This window comes from Antrostomus carolinensis, unplaced genomic scaffold (genome assembly GCF_000700745.2).
Source record: "Antrostomus carolinensis isolate BGI_N321 unplaced genomic scaffold, ASM70074v2 scaffold8086, whole genome shotgun sequence".
Classification (NCBI taxonomy): Eukaryota; Metazoa; Chordata; class Aves; order Caprimulgiformes; family Caprimulgidae; genus Antrostomus; species Antrostomus carolinensis.
The window spans coordinates 25616-46237 of record NW_010323873.1 but is presented as its reverse complement, the minus strand read 5'-3'; the positions used below and the strand labels follow the sequence as shown (position 1 = coordinate 46237).

At 42.7% G+C, this 20622-nt stretch overlaps 1 protein-coding gene across 1 annotated transcript in view; it reads left to right on the top strand.

The window, feature by feature from the left end:
* The window catches only part of ABTB2 (ankyrin repeat and BTB domain containing 2), a gene marked incomplete at its 5' end in the record, with an annotated part of 46793 nt that overhangs the window by 17570 nt on the left and 8601 nt on the right, over positions 1-20622 (top strand). The window contains 6 exons of the mRNA XM_010170716.1: positions 8345-8497; positions 13268-13433; positions 16008-16097; positions 16566-16667; positions 18488-18584; positions 19806-19941. Coding sequence (XP_010169018.1) covers positions 8345-8497; positions 13268-13433; positions 16008-16097; positions 16566-16667; positions 18488-18584; positions 19806-19941 — 744 coding nt within the window. The remainder of the gene's footprint in view (positions 1-8344; positions 8498-13267; positions 13434-16007; positions 16098-16565; positions 16668-18487; positions 18585-19805; positions 19942-20622) is intronic.

Here is a 20622-nt window from a genome sequence, read left to right as displayed (position 1 = left end):
TGCACAAAAATATTTATCTTTCTGGCTCTTTGTTCACACAGTTGTAACTTGGGAGCTTCAGGCAATTTTCAAAAGCGTGGCAACGCTTTGCCTTCAGAATTTTACAACTGGGCCCTGAAACTCAGTTCTGTGATTGAATCTGGCAGATTGGTTTTGGCTTGAGAATCAGCATATGTTTTTAACATACTCGTGTTGGCAAATCAGATTGAAGTCATAACTAAGAGGTCTGTTATCTCAATCCTGCTAGTGCTTTTGGGAATTAAGTAGAATGGGCAAAAAATAAAAAAAAATATGAAGGAGTAATCTCAGCAGTGGAGAGTGAAGATCTACCCTGACCCCAGATCAATCTGCTTGCAGATGGCAGTGGGGTTTTTTCAGTTTGCCAGCGTAGATGCTGGAATTGAACCATAGGAGTTATCTCTTGGTTTTTCTGCCCACAGGCTCAAGGTTAATCCAAGAATAGCAGACAACACACTCTGGCTCTCTGCCCGTGTTTAGCTCTGCCTATTCCACAGCATGCTGTTACAGGCTCCTTTCTTTAATGCGTGTAGTTTGTATTCGTGTCCTGCTCTAAAAGGTACCAGTGTTTCAGGAATTGTAGCACATGGCAAAGGTTTCCTCCATCAATCCCTATGGGGTGGGTCAGGGTACGGGCCTCCACGTGTCAGACTGGTTCAAGGAGGGGAGAAGATGTGCCAGCCATTTCTTATTGTCTGTTAGCCAATGATACTAATTAAAATAAAATAAAATATTTTTTAAAAAGTAGTAGTGTTTAAAACAAGGACACAAAGGGACTTTTTAAGATTTTCCATGTGAGTTGATTTTGAAGGACAGCTGAAAGTTTGAGGCAGTTTGTGACCTACCATGTAACTCGGCACAAGCCAATTTGAGCTTTTAGAAACTTAAATTATAAAAGCAAAAATGACAGACTAATTTCTGAGGGGCACGCAGGTGTGAAGCATCTTTTCTGCAGGTCTGAGGAGGTCTGAGGGGCAGCAGTGAGGTGTATTCCCACCACACCTGCCCAGCAGACACAAACACAGCTTGAGCAACTGCTGTGAAAGGGCTGGGCTATATAGTTTGCTCTTTTGTGCTTAGAAAATGGAAGACTGGCAAACCAGGGGAGTCATCTTTTTATGAGAGTTGGGAAAGGCTTCACAGATCTGATGGAAATGACCTGGCCAGAGCCACAGGTCTGTGGTGGGAAGAACCTGTGTCTCAGTGATGGTGTGAGGATGCTCTCAGCTGGTCAGAGATGGGATTTGAGACCCAGGTTCTTCAGAGGAGATCTGTAGAATTGAGATCTGTAGAAGTGACCTCTGCAAGTCCAGTGCTACAAGCCGACACACACAGGTCACTGGCAAGAGCTGTTTTCTGTATCTGGGATTCAGCAAGTCAGTCCTTGTAGTTGTGTCTGATCTTCTTGCAAGTGATTTAAACATACAGCTGGATATTTGAGGTCAAGGCTGCAGCTGGGTACAGAGTCGTGCAAGAATAGTTCATCTTCCAGATTTTTTGCAGTAGTTTTCATCTCATGGAGAATTTTAGGATGTCAGGGAGTGGGGAGGAGCAAGACGAGCATGATCAGTGGTTTCCCTTCCTCCGCATTTCCTCTGTTGAGGTGGGTATTTGCAGTGCCCATCAGGGATCAAACAGATCTCTGTGTGTCTGGAGGAGGCAGATGGAAGTCACTCACATCCTTGACCACATAACTATGACCATATTGTTGTACTTAAAACCATTGTGTATCTCTCTCTGTCTCTTATCATCAACTATATACAATTTAAATTGGTTTTAATTATTTTCTGTCTGTCTAGTAACCAAGAGTTCCTTCTGCTGCAGCATACAGATGTTACAAATATGTTTTTCTGATGAGACACATGGCACATTCCAGAGCAGCACAAGTACTTGTTTTCAGCCTGAAAATGGAATCTTTTCCCAGTTGTTAAAACAAAGTTTGCAAAATGTGATTATAATAAATAAACCACAGACTTGAGGGTCTTTTTTAAGATTCGTAGTGAGTTCCTAATGATTACTTCATGGGTTTGGTTTTTTTTTAGTGAGCTTGAATTTAGTTTTTACTTTGATTTGCAGTTAACATGAAGTAAAACCTGTCTGGATTCTGTACGTTATTTCTAAGTGTGGCTTGTGAAGAGCGGAAAAGGTGGTATTTCTGTCTGTGGTTAGTAGGATTGCTAAGAAAGATCAGAGCTGCCAGTTCTAGATTTAAACTATTCTTGTACCATTTTAGATTCTATAAGCAGAGGAAACTGTGAAGGCAAATTCAGTGGAGAAAGGATCCCAATAAATATAATATTATCCAGATGTTTTTCATTCCATTAGTGTCTGACTGAAGGATAACTCGCTCAACTGTGGATGTTAGTGTCATGGCATATCCAAGCCAAGACCCTTAGTAACTCGATAATGATCCACTAACATTTGAGAACTTTTCTAAGATGTGAGGCAGTCATTGTTTCAAGGGAATTCAGAAGAAAACTTTCTTTTTGGGCCAGTTGGCTGTGATTAAATTTCTTCTTCCTTTTCTGTGAAGATCTGGGACTGTCTGTTTTGAAAGACGTGGCATTTATTGAGCTGATCCTTGAATCAGATCCAGCATGGTAATTCCTGTCTTTTCTCTGTGAATGTGGGAGGCTTTTGCAGATTCAGTAAAATATTTTGAATCTGAAAGGAACGGCTCCTGACTTAAGCTGGTTGTGTTTTGGAGCAAAGATTTTGTGTTTTTTCCAAATTATCATTTCTGTTGTTATTTTATTCACATATAATTACATACTCAGAGATTTTATTTTTTTTTTTTCCCCTGCAGCTTGAAGAGGGGTTTAGTGTTCGAGAATCCAAACTGTAAATATGACACTGTTTTCCACATCAACATGACATGGTTTAGGTTTTGGATTCTCTGTCTTGCCTCAGAGTCTTTTCCCTTCTCCAATTCACTCTGTTTTCTTTTTGACTCTATTGCCATCCTTGGGCTTTTTCCATCTTGGTTTAAAGTTCCAACAACTTCTCCTAGCCACCCTCCTACATGATTCACCATTTTGTTGCAGATTAGTCGTATTCCCACTTTTTTTGCCCTGTTCTGCTCCTTGCATGTGGGTCTCCCAGGACCCCTAACTAGGAGCCTTGAAAAGCCATGAAAAAACTTGTTTGGCTTATTCTGCACTCCAGCACTCACTCCCAGGATCTCTGCTGGTCACATTCCTCCCTTCTCTGTGTGCACATGCACAATGCAATTTTTCACCTTATTCCTTAAAAAAAACAACAAAAAAACCCCACAAAAGGCAACAGGTGAGAGTGAGCTGTAGCTTTTTATAGCTGTTCTTAACTCGCTGTGTGTTAGTGACTTTGAGCTCTGTCATTTTAGGGTAAAATGGGACTGAACCATAGAGTCTGGGATTCTTCTCTGCACATACACTCTGTATAGTTTCATTTAATCAAATATCAGGGAGTTATCATGGCCTACCCTACTCTGACCATAAGTATTCTGGTATTTACACGGGTTTTGTGATGCTAAAGTTTGTGTCTGTTTAAAATGTTAGCAGATGAAGGGAAGAGAAAGCTTCAGTCAGACTATTTAGAAGAATACAGGACGTGCTGGGTGGGAGACTGACTGTTTGTTGCATGTGTGTCTCGGGACCAGCTCCCACTGCCAAGAGGGACACAAATTTTGCTGTTCTCACCTGCTCCCATTAGGACAGTATTTTCTTTCCTGCTTTAGAAGAAGAGGTTCTTGTTTAGAAGGACAAGGTTTTTCTTTCTTGATGTTGCTGTCACTGTTGGCTCCCTCTTTGTTTTGCTGTAGCAAAAAAAAAAACCACAGGAGGAAAAGAGAGGCTGCAGGCAAAATGTTTCCTCCTTGCCTTGCTCCTCCTTTCTACAGCAATCTTGTCACTGGGCTCTCCAGGGGACCCAGGCAGGAGGGAGGAATTTGATAGCATGGCTCTTTCTTCTGGGAAAACCTGCTGTTATCATCTGAGATACCAGGTGTTCCTCACCTCTGAAAGTCAAGCTCCAAGTGCACTCTCCTAAGCATTGAGTGCAGAGGAAGGATGACATAATTTTCTAACTGCTGTGGAGGTCTTTCCTCTCTTGAATACAATTAACTTCCCTCTGCCAAAAAATGTCTTGGCCCCAGGGCTGTTACAAATCCTCAGAAGAGCCCACTTTGGAGACTGTTTTCTTTGTGATGCATGAGTTAATGCTGAAAGTCTGTGATCCCACAGCAGCTCCTCAAGGAGTGCTGCACATGATCTCCACGTGCCAGCCACATCTTAGGCTGTTGTAATCAAAGGAGCATAGTGCATTTTCCAGGAAAAAGTTACAACTTGCTATAAATTCTCTGCCGAGTGCTTCTGTGACCATCCTTCTTGGTTATGTCTAAATAAAACAACATGTTTCAGTTCAAACGAGGGGAAAAAGCCCACACTAGAGTCCATTCTTTCTCAGAGCGTGTCTCACCCAGCTCCAGCCCAGTCCCCTTGGGAATGGAGCGGCCGTCCAATTCTAAGTGGAGCAAATGTCAGAGAACCTATGGATAAAATATCCACAGCACATAGAATCATAGAATCCCAGACTGGTTTGGGTTGGAAGGGACCTTAAAGATCATCCAGTTCCATCCCCCCTGCCATCAGCAGGGACACCTTCCACTAGACCAGGTTGCTCAAAGCCTCATCCAGCCTGACCTTAAAATGTATCATGACTGTATCAGACATGACTCTACTTCTTTTCAAGGTGTAGAGTAGATGAGCAGTGTCCATTTTACTTTCCACTGCTCTGTACTTTCCCAGTCCACATGTGGCATCACTCGAAGACAACTTCATGGCAAGAAACAGAACAACGATTCTTCTTCATAGAAATCAGAGCGTACGTGTCCCTGGTGAACTACTGCTGCGAGTATGACAGTTTCCCAGGGCTGGATCACGTCATGTGCAGAATTTAATGAGCTGCCAAATGCTTCTAAATGTCATGAAGTCCAGAGGAAAACGCACAGTACAGAACATGGCACAGACAGAAATGCACGGACAGAAATTAATTCTTTAGCTTGCAGCATCTCCCAGTTAATTTTCCATGAAGGTTTCTCTTCTTCACCTCCTCCAGTGTTTTTCAGACTGTGAAATGATCAGTGTTTCCCTAGAGGCAGATAAATGCCGAGGTTAAGAGGCACAGGGCTGATAATTGCATTTATTTTCTAGAAAAAAAGAATAATTGCATTTATTTTTAATGCAATGTAACCCAATATTGGCATTTTATTCAGCTGAACTGCATCTCTCTCTGCTCAGATCATGCGATAATACTGCTTATCTGATGGAGTGTCAGTGAGCAAAATACGCTCGAGTTGTTCCTGTGAACGTGCCCACAGTATGGAGAAAAGAAATAGGTGGATAAAAGAAGAGTGTCTCTCTGTGTGTGTGTGTGTGTGTGTGTGTGTGTTTGGAGGGAGAATAGAAAGCCCATCCTCAAGCTAGAAATTTCCAAGAGCAGTACAGCTCCTACAGCAAAATAGAAATTGAACTCATTATAGTCACACCTGACAGAATAATGATTTATTGAACTTTTACACCAATGTGAGTGGTGGGGTTGGGACAAGTTAGGATAGCAGCATGAGGAAAACATCCTTCCTACCATTTCTTTTTGCAGTCCAAAGTCTGCTCTCCTTCGGGCACAGCATAACTAGGCAGTCTGTTGAGCTGTGGGGTTTTAAAGCCTTTGGAAAAAATCTGTTCAGATTTAAAAAAAAAATAAACAAACACATTTTTTTCTCCTCTCCATTCCTCCCAAACCAGGTTTTCCACATTCGAGGTCTGCTTGTGCATGCAAGCCATTTATAACCCTGGCACATGTGAGTTTTTTTACAGAATGGAAATTTCTTCATGATACGTGTTATTTCTGGTGCAGACTCGATGGTATTTTCTGCTGGCTGACCACAGCCTCTTGCTGCCCAGTGCAGTAACAGTTACCAAGGTTTAGCTCATTACCTGAGAAGATGATCAGGGTATGGTTCTCTATCCAGCAGTGTTCCCACCATGAAAGTGTCAGGGAAGCTGTGATGTAGCCTAAATAACTTACCTATCACAAAAGGTGTAGATATAATCACTTGTCAGATGAATTTTTTCTATTACTCCTGAGGTGTTCAACCCATCTAACTTCGAGCTTTTAATTCTGGTCCTTTTAACCTACCTGCCCTACCTCTGTCCTCACCACAGCTCAGGAGCTTTGAATCCTATACTGGAGGCTCTGCTGAGTACATAGTAAGTCTAGATAGTTAATTTAGGCTCCTCCTTTAAATGCCTGAATTTCAAAGTTGTCAGTGCTGCTTTTTTAGGGCAGATAAGGGTTGAGGTTGTCTGGAACAGAGTGCTGAAAGGCATCTCCCAAATCAGGTAAGTCAGTCCCATCAATTGGCTGTGCTGGAGGGATTCATCCCATCCCACCTCTCTGGGACAAGTTAAAATCCTAAGCAGATTGGGGGATTCAAGCTGGACTTTCAGAAAGTCTTTCAACTGATGAGTTACTGGGTAATTTTCAGAGTGATGAATGTAGCAGCCCTGATATTTTGATTGCTTGACGTAGAAGTGAACTGGTAAAAGCAGTAAGTCGATGTCCCGTTAAAAACACCCTTGCACTGGCAATCCAGGGTTGATTAGATGCTTTTTTTAAGGACCTGTGATTTTGTAGATGCTGCTTTGCTACTTAGAAGAAGAGAAGGAGCAGAGGGAAAAATAGCGCGTGTGTGTTTGTAAACAGAGAATGGCAGCATGTTAGAGCGCACCTTGCAACTGGCAAAATGAAAACAGATGGCACATGTTTTACAGAGTGGAGTTATTCCACCCTGAAGGATGTTCAGAGTCATACAAAGGGAGTTCTGCTTGCAAATCCCATTATTCAGAAGTGGTTTCTAATGGGATTGGTGCTGCTCACTCTTACTGTGCTCACAGATGTGTGCACACACGTAGACATCCACCGCTTCCCAAATGCCTTCTGTGGGTTCCGCTGCTTTCATTAGTGCCAAAAGAATTCCATATTTTCTGGTGTGTATCTTTCTTTCTCTGAACTTTCTAAAGGAATTAGTACCTTCTCCCCTCAGTTATTTTCTTTTGAATGCTTAAATGAAAAGGGCTTTTTTTTTTTCAGCGTTAATAAATTCGTTACTGGAAAGGGGGTAGATGTTTGCAATTCCAGCTGGCGGTTCTGAGCCTTCCACCAGGGTGGCAGGTATCCTTGGGGGAAAAAAATCAAGCAAATAATAGATCAGTCTGAGAGGATAGATGGATGAGATGTGTTGTATATGAGAGCATTATGGTACCTGTATATTATTGTGGAATGTCAGTACTGTGTTCATTCTTATAGCAGGAGTAAAGGGGGCCCCTTCATAAGCTGCTCCAAAATGGCTGTTGTTGCCAGTGTTATTACCTTATTTATATTCCTTTATTGCCTTGCAACCCTTCATATCAAGTAAAACCTCAGTGTGTTGGATGCTGTACAAATTAGGAACAGATAGATTGCTTTTCCACAGATTACTTACAATTTAAGTGCCGTTGTACATTTATTCTTGCACAGAGATGTCTCCGTGTTAGTTGTGTATCTTTTAAATTCTACTCATTCCTCCCTAGCAGAATGGTTCACATTAAAACATACCTGCATCAGTTCTGCTATGGTCTAGAGGGTCAGTTGTGCAAAAATGGAGGCCTGAGCTCTGCATCTAAGAAACGTAGGTTGTGAAAAGCCGTGGGATAGTGATAACGTAACATGGAGATCCACGGAGGTGGTACTGAATCAGCCTGGTTTAATTGCAGCTTCAAATAGTCGAGGATATATTCAGTGTTACTAAGTGAGCAGTGGAGCAGCCTGTACATATGGATTCTTTAGAACAACAAACAAGTATTAGCATCACCCCTGAGATAAGAGCCCTTCTGACCCAAAACAAAGCGTTGGCCACTTGAGCTAGAGCTGCCTGCCCTAAAGCTCATAGTAGAAGTAGGTCCCTTATAGTCAGCCTGGCCCTGTTTCCCCCAGGGTAAAATGTATTGCATGAAACCAGCATGTCCCAGCCTGACCCCATTGTGGGTGAGAAGCAGTTCAGATGATCTTTAAGGTCCCTTCCAACCCAAACCGTTCTATGATTCTATGATAACCCAGGCTGTCCTTCCACCTGCTGTGACCTGCCAGTCTTGCTGAGCACCAGGACAGAGTTTGCCTCTGCAGGTGGGTTTTATCTGTGCCAGCCTCCCACAGACATGCCCAGGAAGCCATTAAGTGTGCTTTTTACATCCCAGTACAAGTTAGCAGGCCAGTGTTAACCATGATGGATTTTTTTCCCTTGTTTTCACAGACCCTTCATGCTTCTGCCGCCGCTGATGGAGTGGATGAGAGTGGCCATCACCTACGCTGAGCACCGGCGCAGTTTAACCGTGGACAGTGATGATATCAGGCAGACAGCCAGACTGCTCTTACCTGGACTGGACTGCGAGCCCCGACAGCTAAAGTATGTGGATTAAGCAGCTAAAGTAATTGTAACTTCTTACAATATTCTTCTTACTCTAGTTCACAGGAGCCAGATCTCAAAATGCTATGCAGGAGTTATGTGTTTAAGCTTTTAGTGTTCCAAGAGATAAAAACACTTCAGCTGGGGTAGAAAGACTTTGTCTCACCAAAAGTTATGTAGGAAGAATGAGACAGAGAAGAATTGAAATCTAAGTATTGGGGGTTTTATGCCTTAATTACAAGATTATTCTTTGCTTTTTGAGATACCTCAATGAAAAGTATCAGTACCTTTAAAAATCTTTCCCTCATGTATATATTGAACAGGGATTTATAATTAGCTTGGTTCATTAGCACATCATAGGTATTTTGTTCAGGTTTGTAGTCCTTTTAAGTTGCTGTCATTAGCACGGGTTTGATATCAGGGTTACATCTTGGACTTCAGTACAAGGTAAATTCTTGTTCCTCGAGTGAATTTTGTGCCCCATGTACCTTTAGGTTAAATGAGTGTCCTGGACACATTAATAACATTAAATAATGCTTTAATCATGCTCTTAAGTGATTAAATGATCACCTGAAAAGATAAAAATACATCCTTACTGTTAGAAATATATTTTATGAACAATAAAAGCAACACAAGGCTTTTGTTCAGGAGCCCTGAATCTGGTTTTGTTGCTTTTTACCTTTTCCTTCTGGCAGCCAAAAAGGCTCGTTGCTTTTTTTTTTGCTACATCTCTGTCTCCCTATTTGTGAATTGAAGGGTAGGACTTATTACCCACAAAACCTAATGTAAAGCTAAATTAGTTGGTGAGTGTGCTGGTGCAATTAGGTGACTGGATGTTTCATACCTGACCGACTGAGAGTGCTGCCAGTCTTTTTAAAAATAAAGGTACACAGGTGATCCCCAGCAGTAAGTTAAACTCATTGGCTTCAGACTGGAAGGGAGCAGCTGAACTTGGACTTGGCACCCACAAAGCAGGAGCTGTAGGCTTAGTCCTGGAACACTTTTCTTGTCCCTTTTCTCTGCCAGTGTCTGTGTGCTCTGTGTCAGTTAAAGCACACGCAGTCTGGCTTACGTGTGGATGGTAGGTGCTAGTGGAGGCAACTTCATATGGGCTAAACTGATTTTACATATGTGCCTAGTGTCTGCCAAAACCTTTGAAATTCTTTGATGAACTGTACTGCAGAAGACTAAACTAATCACAAGTACTTCCAGTCAGTTTCATGGGTTTTTTTTCAGCCCCTTCTTTAGAAAGACTTTTGATTTCAAAACTGAATCCAAACTTTATGTTTCAAAGTCATCCCACTCTCTCTCTGCACCTTTTTTTCTTGGTGCATATTAACATACAAAGCACAGTCAGTCCCATACTTTATAGATCATAAACCTTAAAAAAACACCACCAACAACAAAAAAAAACCCAAACAAAAAAGAGGGCAGGGATTTGGGTGCTTGATTTTGCTGTTGACGTGAGCTAAAAGGAAACACTTACAGACAGAACACTGTGAAAATGGGGTTCATCTCAGTGACTTAAACCTGAAGCCATAATGATACAGCTATGAAATGAAAGTCTTGAAACCCAGGAAGTCCAAAATAATGCAGGCAATAAATAAAAGTGAGAAGCAGGTATAAGGGGCCTCAGCCACACTATGTGGAATATTCAGGAATAAGATAATTGGATTGCTGGGTTGTTAAGAGTTAGCAGTACCAGCCTGGGGAAGGAGTATGTTAGAGATTTCTATCAAATTTGTTGTTATTACAGAAAGAACGGCAATTCTGCAAGAAAACAAAGATCCTTTCACACCTCTTACCTCACCAAACTGTTCCTCCATAGGGACACATGCAGTGTGCATTCCCTGCAGGTGAAACCACCTCTGCTTTGAAGTAGCACATATCATCTTTGTAGCAAAGGACAAAATCAAAGTTAAGCTTGATCAGGTCTTTGTTCTGAACTATCTTGCCTGAGTTTTATTTTCAGAGGTCTAAGGATGTTCTGTGATGTTTGGCATGAGAGAAAGAGCATTGTGTTTTTGTTGCATGGAAGTTTTAAACTAACAGCAAAAAAAACCATGAGGAGAGAGCAGTGCCTTGTTTCCAGTGCCCATTATATGACCCTTTAAAGCAGTTGATTGTATCAGCTATTACAACACATTTAGGGGAGAAGAAAATCTTGGAACTGAAGCCAAATTGATCCCTGGCTTGCTGTGTGACTATAGGCAAATGGCAATTCACTTTTCCTCATGACTCACAGGATAAAGTCATATAATAACAGTTCCTTGCAGTGGTGATGCACCAGGTAGGGTATGTTGAAATCCCTGAAAGAGAAGTTGTGCAGAAGAGAACCAAGTATAATTAGTATAACCTGCAATTCAGACCTTTAATATCTGTTCTCTGACACAGACTGCTTGGGCAGTATAGTCTTCCACAACAACTGTTTGTGTCTTTGTGGATGAAGCCTTCTAATATGATGCTCTCACTTTATGATTGCCAGACAAGTTATAAACATCTTCAGTACTCACCTGTTACTGGTTAAATAGTATTGGAAGTGGGGCAATGCTAGATTGCAGAGTACTGTGTTTCTTTTCTACCTACTTAAAGATAGATGTTGGGATTTGAATATTTTTATATTATTATATATAATTATTATCACACACTGCTTTTTAAAATGATTATTATTTTTTTTCCTCACTGTAGGCCAAATTTAAATCACTTGCTACCAGTAGTTATTGTAGCAGTTACTGGTTATGAAACCCAAAGAGCACACGAGGCTCCTGCTGCCTCTTCAAGCTGTCCCTTTCCAAGCTGGAACCTCAGCCCTGTCCCTTTCCCTGCTCTCTGGGCTCTACCTCCCGGATGTCTCTCAGACCACCTTCAGTAACTCAGTTTATTCCCTGGGCACAGCTGGGCATCCATGGAAGCTGCTATCTTGGCAATTGCAGGAGCATGAGCTTTACCCTCGGAAGCGTGCGAGAGTTTGCCTCTCTTCTCCACAGGATAACAACTCACACATGGGAAACCCGCTGTGGTTACAGCTGCTGCACAGCAGTCCTGCATGTGTGAGCTCTTTTCCCCCCAGCTCTGGTCAGATGCTCTAACTTTTATCACACTCTAAAAGCAAAAGCTACTTTGCATCTATCCCAGAAGCACACACTGTCAAGCCACCACTCCAGAACAGCAAGTGCACAGTAAGTTTTGCATGGGCTGAGCCTGCAGGTCCCCCAGGAGTAAAGCTCACAAATTATTACTTCAAATTCTTGTGCCTGAACTGGCCTCCTGGCAGCTCCACACCAAGAACTACAATCCACCTTTTTGCTGCTCTGTGCAACTGTTTTGTTTTGCTGTTCAAAACAGGGCCCGTTGGTGAGTTGTCCTCCCACCACCCTTGTTCCAGCAGTGCCAGTAAATAGCACTGGGTGAAATCATGCCCATTAGCAAAAGGGAAACAATATGCAAAGACAAGTACCATCCCTTCAAAAACTTATTTTCTGAGGTTCACTGGATTTCAAGTGATGTCATTTTATTTAACTTTTTTTTGCACAGGATTCTTCTTTTACTCCTCCTCCTTATTATTATTGTACAAAGTCATTGCATCATATTCTACAAAATACTGTAGCATCATGACACTGTACAGTTACCTTAGTAGAACAAGATTATTATTTGACTAGCCTGGCTCTAGGATTTATAGATGTCTTAAGCCTTTTATCTTTCTGTCCTCTTGTGCTCTGTACTGTATGTGTCCTCATCCAGTGTCTGGGTGCTTCAGAGATCTTGTCTTCTGATGTACTCTGCTGCCTCAAAGACACATTTTATTTGCAGATGTATCTCCAAAGAGCTAGTGACTTTGCTTCCCTGCTGACTGTTCCCCAAACTGTACCCTGATGTAGTTCCTTTCTGAGAGCAGCTGCGGTGAGATGCTGGTTTCCCCTCTACAATGTGATGGGTCACCAGGCTGTGGAGGGATCTTTGTTAACTCAGCATATTGTTCATAGCATCTGCTCACCGTCTGTCATCCACCATCAATGCAAATTCAGAAGCATTAAAAAATGACCAGCTGAATTAAAACGTGAATAAGATTCACCCTGAATCTTCTAGGTGAAGTGATGAGTGGTTTACTTATCTGGCAAGCCATACAAAGTTTCCAGAAGAGCTTAGCCTTGTTGAAAGAATCTCATTTTTCAAAGGAACTTGGCAGGCTAGTATCTTACTTGCTGAGAGTTTGCACAAGAGCCTGTGTGGAAAACCAGGCAACTAGTAGAGAAGGCATTCACCCTGAAATAACATCAAAGGGCTGACGTGTCACTGCCCAGCTGAGATAGGAAACACCTCCCGTTTGGCCATGATGCTTCCGTGAAGGAGATACACTTCCAGGTTTGGAATTCAGAAGTTTCTGAGCAGATAAACCAGAGGATTTACAGTAATCCCTGGGCTCCTTCCAAATGAGATAAAGGTCATTTGATAGTCATCTAAAGGATAACGGGTTAACAGAACCTCATAGAAATTATAATGCACTTCCTTTTATTGAGGGGTTGGAAAATAGTTGAGAAAGTTCCACTACCTCCATTTGATTTTGATTTCCTGGTTTTGGGGGGGTTTTGGTTTCTTTCTTTTTTTCTTTTTTTTAGCCAGATTTTTCAAAAATTATTATGCAGTGGGGAAAGTATACGACAGGTAAAACCATGAAAATTCATGGGCCTGATTTCTGTAGATGAGGCTAAAAAAGAAACCAACCAAAAAAACCAAATCACCAAATTCCATAAATTATTTTGTCTTTCACAGACCTGAATGCTGCTTTAGTTCCTTCCGGAGACTGGATGCTAAGGCTGCTACTGAAAAATTCCAGCAGGATCTGGGTTTCCGAATGCTAAACTGTGGAAGGACAGATCTGATCAACCAAGCAATCGATGCACTGGGACCTGACGGGGTTAACACCATGGATGATCAGGTATGCCACATAACCACACACACACTAATTCTTTGCATCCACAAATTTGCATGAACTAATTGCTTTCTGTGTGGCAAATCAATAGACGAGGTCATAAGTGTTGGTTGCCTCTCCAAGGTTTTTCTAATTGTACTTTGTGTTTTAGTCTGAAAATGTATCCCTTAAAAACCAAAAAATAACCCCCCAAAACTGCACCCACCCCACCCTCATGCCAACCCCCAAAAAGCCAGTCAAAGCCTGGAGCGAATTCTTTATCAGCTGGAATGTAGGTCTGTTCTTGCACAGCCTGTCTCAGACACTGATGGAAGACAGGTTAATGCACCAGCCAAGAATGGAAAGTCTGATGTTGTCTTAACGCTAAGAAAATGTCAAAACGACGTGGTTTTTGCCAGTGACACTCTCTTCTGGTTCAAGAGCCTAAATGCAGTCTGGGTCAGTGATGAGTGACCAAAAGGTGTTACTGTCTGGTGGCTTTGAGGCGTGAAGCGAGTTATACGTTCTCAATACAGTCTGGTGTATAAGAAGCAGCACCCAGAACCCCAGTGGTGTGGGTATCACTCAGTATTCGCTTTGTCCATCGTGCTGACGTGTCTGTTTCTTCATTTTCACCTGTTCCCTGCTCGGCTACGTTGAACCACAGGGATTTGGTAGTCTGGGGAGTCTTTAGCTGCTTCTACTTGTGCTGTCAGTCCCATCAAGTAACAGCAGAGTCTGTTCTCTGGGGCATCATTGAATGCATTGAATTAGCTTTTCATTTAAAAGAAAAAAAAAAAAGTCTTCCAAATAAACACTCATCATAGCTGTCACAGCAACGAGAATGAGCTGTCACGTCTCAGAAACAATAGGATATTCAGCAGGTTTTGATTTGCTTTCAAGTAGAGAGGTTTCCTTATAGACAGCATTTTTCTGCAGTAGCATGTCAGACCTAATTGTGAAACTGGCACCTCTTCCATGGTGCTTTCCACCATCCTGCAGCTTTAAAGGAGGTGTGAATGTGCAGAAGATACTCCTGCACAAGCTTCTGTCCAGGTATGTAGTTGCCTTATTTCCATATCCCATACTAGGAGCTTTGTGGTCACAGAGATGGGTATCACATCATAGGTGCCCTTGATACTGACTTTATTAAGTGACAAAGGTGGCACATTTATATTACAAAGCTCTGCCACTCCCTGTATTTTTTTTCCCATAAGTTTTTGCAGTTCTTGTTTATGTAGCCCTGGGGCCTTTTGTTCTCTCAAAGCAGATTATTTTCCATTGTGAACCTAACTGTCCAAAGACACTGATGCCAAGACCATCACTTCTCACACAGGTTTAGGTTTTCACCACTCCCAGAATGTGATTATGGCCAGTACTGGGGTGTGTGCTCAGACCCACTCCCATGTGTATGTGCATGGAGTTATTTTTAGAGAGAGGGAGAGGACTCAGAGCCTATCTTCAGAAACTTGAGTTTGGAGCAGGACCCTGCGTTCATATCTAGTGGGCACCAAACAGCACTTGGGTTTCAAAGGATTTGAGGTGTTCGGGAAAACAATCTCTTCTTCCCTTTGCATACTGAGGAACAAATGGGGAATGCAAAACTGATATTAAAAAATAAATAATAATTTAAAAAAGATAAGGTAAGTCTATACAAAGCTTGTAGGTTTAGAACTGGCAGTAAATACGGGCTTGTGCCTGCAGACCTGAGTTTTGAATTCTCAGCTTACTTGTCTATAATGAGAGTGGATCTTTTCAAGCCCCACAAAAAACCCACCTATCCTCCCCTGCCCCAAAAAACATCTTTGCAAATGTAGCTGCCTCAAATGCAGGAAGCTTGGAATGGAGGCAGTTTGGAAAAGGTGGCTTTTCAGATACAAGATCAGAACTCATCTGGGTGAGGTGTAATTCTATTTTACAATACATGTCCCTCTCAAGCTGTATTATTACACAGTGAGCAGCAGAGATGCTGCCTGTGAAAAATTCAAACGCTCACGATAATTAAGTGGGGGTAAGCTGGAGTGAATGGATTTTACTAGGCCATTTCCTTTCTGTCCTTGGCTACTTCTGGAATGATCTCCATAAGCAAGGCTCATTTCTCTCATAATTCATCTCTGAGCCATCATAGTTTGCTGGTTAAGTAGAGAGAGAGAGATTTATGGGATTGAAATGCTGAAATATTGTGACAAGTAGGATTTTAGCAGTGGGGATAAAGTTGCCAAATAAATTAATCTCATGTATTTTTGTGGTGTTTCCTGCTTTCGGTTCATCTGGCTACAAATGATGCAAGAAATGGTATTTCTCTTTTGGCAGCTTCGAGAAAGCTCAGGAATCGTGGACAATCCATGGCTGGGATTTTCAGTGATCCCTTTTGTATTCTTGCAATCTGTCCCTGGATGTTTTGCCCACGTCACTTTCCAATACTAGTGCATTGTGCCCACTCTGCATAGAAACCAACATGTTTTCAGCATGTACACATGCTGTGCCTGCACACGATTCAAACTCACTGTGTCTGTGACACTTTCACTGTGTCTGTGACTCTTTCACTGTTGATACATACAGAAAAATAACTTTCTTTCCTTTTTTTTCTTCTTCCTGAAGGGTATGACCCCACTAATGTACGCCTGTGCTGCTGGAGATGAAGCCATGGTCCAGATGCTTATAGATGCTGGAGCAAATTTAGACATACCAGTGAGTAATAGAGACCCCTCTCCCTATAATTATTCACCTGTAAACTGACAGAAGCAGTTATGAAATCTCTCCTAGCAACTGAAGGCTTCATTTCTGGGAGCTTCTGAGCAAGGTCCTTCTTTCAGAAACCATCACCTCAGGGATGTGGGAGGGGGAAGAAAACCTTCAAAACCTCTTGGAGCACTCAAGCAGCTCCAGTGATGATTGGCATTGGCAAGTCTAATAGGCACGGTGGGGTTAAGGGGCCTCCTTCCTGAAAGAGCTGCCACAAGGAGAAACCAGTAAGCCCATTAAAAAGTCCCAGGGGACTGGCCAGAGTGACGAGCGCTGGCTGTGTTCTCTAAATGGCGTAAGTCACCATTCCCTGGGGTTGTGACTTACAAAGGAAAAAGCCAGTTATGTAAAAGTCTAAAGATTACAGCAGACAGAGGCTGCAGTGGTTACTAACGACCTGATCCTTTCTGCCAGGTTCCCAGTACCTCTCCACGATACCCTTCAGTCCACCCCGACAGCCGGCACTGGACCGCTCTCACCTTTGCTGTGTTACACGGACACATCTCTGTCGTTCAGGTAAGCAGAGGAAATCCTCTGGCTGGGAATGTTACAGGAGGGACACAGGGACTGGATGCAGCACCCTCACTGTTGGGCTTCCTGAGCATGTGTCTGTCACGGGCTCCATGTGATGGAGTTTGGTGGAAACCTTCTAAAAACCAGTGAAAAATTGCGAATTGCATGTTGTGAAAATGAGGAGAAGGCAACCGATGCTTTTCTTGGACAACTGGGAATTGATGACACAATTCCCAACAAGGCCTTGATAACAAAACACAGCAAGTTTCCTTATTGTTCTTTGGTTTCATTGTTGGCCACTTCCAGAACAAGGCTGCACAATCATTTCTCTGGTATTAGATAAACTAGTGCTTCATCTGGAGCGGTTCCAGGCAGACTGCCTCATCAGGGCGCTTTCTGACATCAGATGTTAATTGGTTTATACATTGACACATGCAAGAATTAAGTGTATGCTGATTTCTGCTCAAATGGCAGCAGATGATCTGTAACTTCATTTATAATCCTTGAGAATTGCACAGACTAGACTTATGCTGTCGTGGGAGCTGAGCCTCTGGCATCCTCCCTGCTCCCTTTTCTGGGGAGAATGGGGTGGAGGCAGAAATCCCACCTGCACTTCATGAGGAATTCAGAACTGATCACAGCAAATAAGTCCATTGGTGGGAAATTTCATTTACCTTCTGCTCAAAAAGTGTGTGTGGGGGGAGATATAAGCAAATGGAGGCTGCACAGACTCATTTTTTGTTTGTGTACAGATGTAAATAATTACAAAGACTTAATTCCACCTGGCAAATTGGCATTACAGATTGGACAGCCTTCATTTACATGGGAGATAAGAGTGCAATTCTCCCAGGAGATGTAGCCAAGTGTATCAGAGCTCCTGTTGGACTGCATTTCCCACAACGTTTGTTTCTTTTATTTTGGTTAAAATTTCTAAAGATTATATATTTTTTTTCATTCAGCAACTATAATTAAAAGGGCAGATGTCAGCTTTTGCTGAAATCACTGTCTAAAATCACCTTCCTGTGAAATTGTGACAGAGTTGTACAACAGAGCTGGACTCCTGCGCGCAGCCAATGCTCACACAGGCAGAGCTCATCCTCCTGCCCTGGGAGAGGGGCAGCACCTGCTCTGGGTGCCCCGATGCCATCTGCCAGCACTACCTGGCCATACAAGGTCCTCATCATCTTGTAACCTTCTCCCCTCTATCTGGGAGGGGGCTGATTTCCCTTTCAAGCAGCTCTCGGTGCTTTCAGTGAAAGCAGGTTCTGTGTGTGGCAAATCACTGCAGCTGCCAGAGCCTCCAGCCTGAGAGACCAAGAGGTATGTTTGGCCTCCAGGGCTCATTCCCTGGGGGATCCCTGTTTCCTGAGCACAGCGTGAAACTAAATAAGATGGACTTCCTGCGCTGAAGAGCTGCTCTGATTGCAGAGCTCTTTGGAGTTGGGAATTACAACTGCAAAACCACATTCATAAAGGAGACGATTAAAAAAAACCCCCCAACAAGGAGGTGATGTTCTCCAAGCTGCCAGCTGAGCACCTTTCCAGCATAAACTCACTATTGAAAGCACAGTAAAGCAAAAGAAAATAAGAAAACTCTAAACTGACATTCATGTGGAGACTTTAGCCCTGGGCTGAGCAGGGAAACGCAAGAGAAATTTGGCTTGTAAGAGATATTTTGCTTTAGCCTTTGAGATGGTCCCTTTGTGTCCATGAGCTCTTCACTGTGAATCTATGGGTTTTCCTTTCTGACACACAGCCTCTTCTGTTTTGTCTTTCTGAAACGCTCTTTTCTCAACTCCTTGTCTTTCATGTGGCTGTTGCAGCTGCTCTTGGATGCTGGTGCCCATGTTGAGGGTTCTGCTGTTAACAGTGGAGAAGACAACTACGCTGAGACTCCGCTTCAGCTGGCTTCAGCAGCAGGTAAGCTCAGGGCAGCCTCAGCACACTCCAGCTCTTGCTACCACAGAATAATCACAACCAATTCACACGTGGGGGACAGTGTCTGTAAAACACGTTACGAGTCACTTTGTGCTCTAAGGTACCGTGGGCACAGAAAAAATATCAAAGGGGGAGGACAGTGAGCTGGCTACTTAAAAAAAAATGAGCATTTTTTTCCATTTCTAAAAGGCTGGTAGGAACCCTGACTGGGTTGGCAGCGAGTAAGAGCTGTCGTCATGTGTGGCAAGAGCTTGATGGGCACTAAATGAGCGTCTGCTTTTGCAACTAGTTCCAACACTCACCTCCTGCCAGCGGGCTCCATAGTAAAGCTGAAACAACTCCTGTGCACGGGGCACTGTCAAGAAACATAAACCAGCTACTGTCTAGTCGAGGCATGTCTTGGATCTAAATAACTTCCAGATGCAAAAAAAATTAACAAGTTTAAATTCAGCCTGGGGAAAAATAACTGCTATATAAAGAAATTTGTTTTATTAATTTATTAAATACAAGTAAAATTTTGCCTTTCTTCTACCTAACTGTCATGAAAAGCGTTCAGCATTCTGTGAGCAAGTCTGTGCTAGCATAAAAGTACCTGTTGTTCTTCAGCACTTTGCACCTCTAACTGTTTCTACTTCTTTTTCCCCCCCTTAATTTCTTTTTGATTCACTTTTGTGCGTTTCTGAAGATGAGTCTCTGGCTTGCCCTTAACCAAGCTTTATCAAAGGGATAAAAAACATGCCCTCCTCCCCTCCCAGGGACAGATACTCATTGTGCTGGGTCTCTTGTCACCACTCATCTCATGAAAAGAGTGGACGGGAGGCCTGGCTGAACAAGGGCTGCACCAACACTTGTCTGCAGGGTGTCTTCTCTGTTAACCTCATCCACCACCTGAACAGCTGAGACGCTGATGCTGGTTAAACTGGTTGCACACATCTCTGCTGGTGTGTATCAAAAGCACCAGACCAGTTTAATTCTCTTTTCATTCTGCCTCCAGCTAGTTGTGCGTTATTAGGTAAAGTGCTTTGTGACTCAGTTTCTCTCTGAGATGTTCTGAAGACTGATGTGTGCTTGCAGGATGCTCTCAAAGCCTTAGTTGGTGGCATAAAAGTTGCTGGTACAGTGTCTGTCACCAGTCCTATGTTACACACTTTCAAAGAGGTGACAGACATGGAATCATTATGTTTCTGTTGTTCTTTTTCCTAGGGAACTACGAGTTGGTGAGCTTATTGCTAAGCAGGGGCGCTGATCCACTCCTGAGCATGCTGGAAGTCAATGGTATGTCTTCATCACTTCATGAAGATATGAATTGCTTCAGTCACTCGGCTGCACATGGGCACAGGTAAAGCTCTGTTCGTGTTCAGAACAGGTTTTTGGGGTTTTTTTTTGCTTAAGGCTATCACTGTAGGCAATTCCTATGTGGCTTTGTATGACGTGTTATACCCAAACCCTGGCTGTGCAGCTCAGAAGATGGTGTTAAGACTCCTGATCCCAACCACTCTGTAGCGCAGCAGTTTCTCAGACTATTCCGCTCCGGATGTAGGTAGTGCCTTTTGAATGTTTTGGGGAACTGAAAGATTCTTTAAACAGGTAGTTGGCTCTGTTACATCCCTTTGAGAAAAAGTGATGCAAGGCTCATTATTCAGCAGTTCTAACTTTGATAAAAGAAAGGGAGTGTATTTTAGTCAAAAGCACAAAATACAACGGAAAGATCTTTGCTTTTTCTTATTCTCTCACTTGCTGGTCTAGCTCTGTGCACTGAGAGTGAGCAGGAGCTGGTTCTAGGCCATACATGAGCTGACTCAGTTCCACCTGTGGGTAGGTTATGAGATTGTGGTTCATGTTCTGAGACAGAATCTAATCACATTAAGGCGGCAAAAATAACCTGTTGGCAGAATTTGGTTGACTGCATCTCTGGTTTTAGGATAGCTGACCAACAGATCAGTCATTAAACTACTGAAAAGCCAACCTGGGCTTTCCAACCCTGTTTTAAGGGTAGTTATTTAGAAATAAGACATTACTT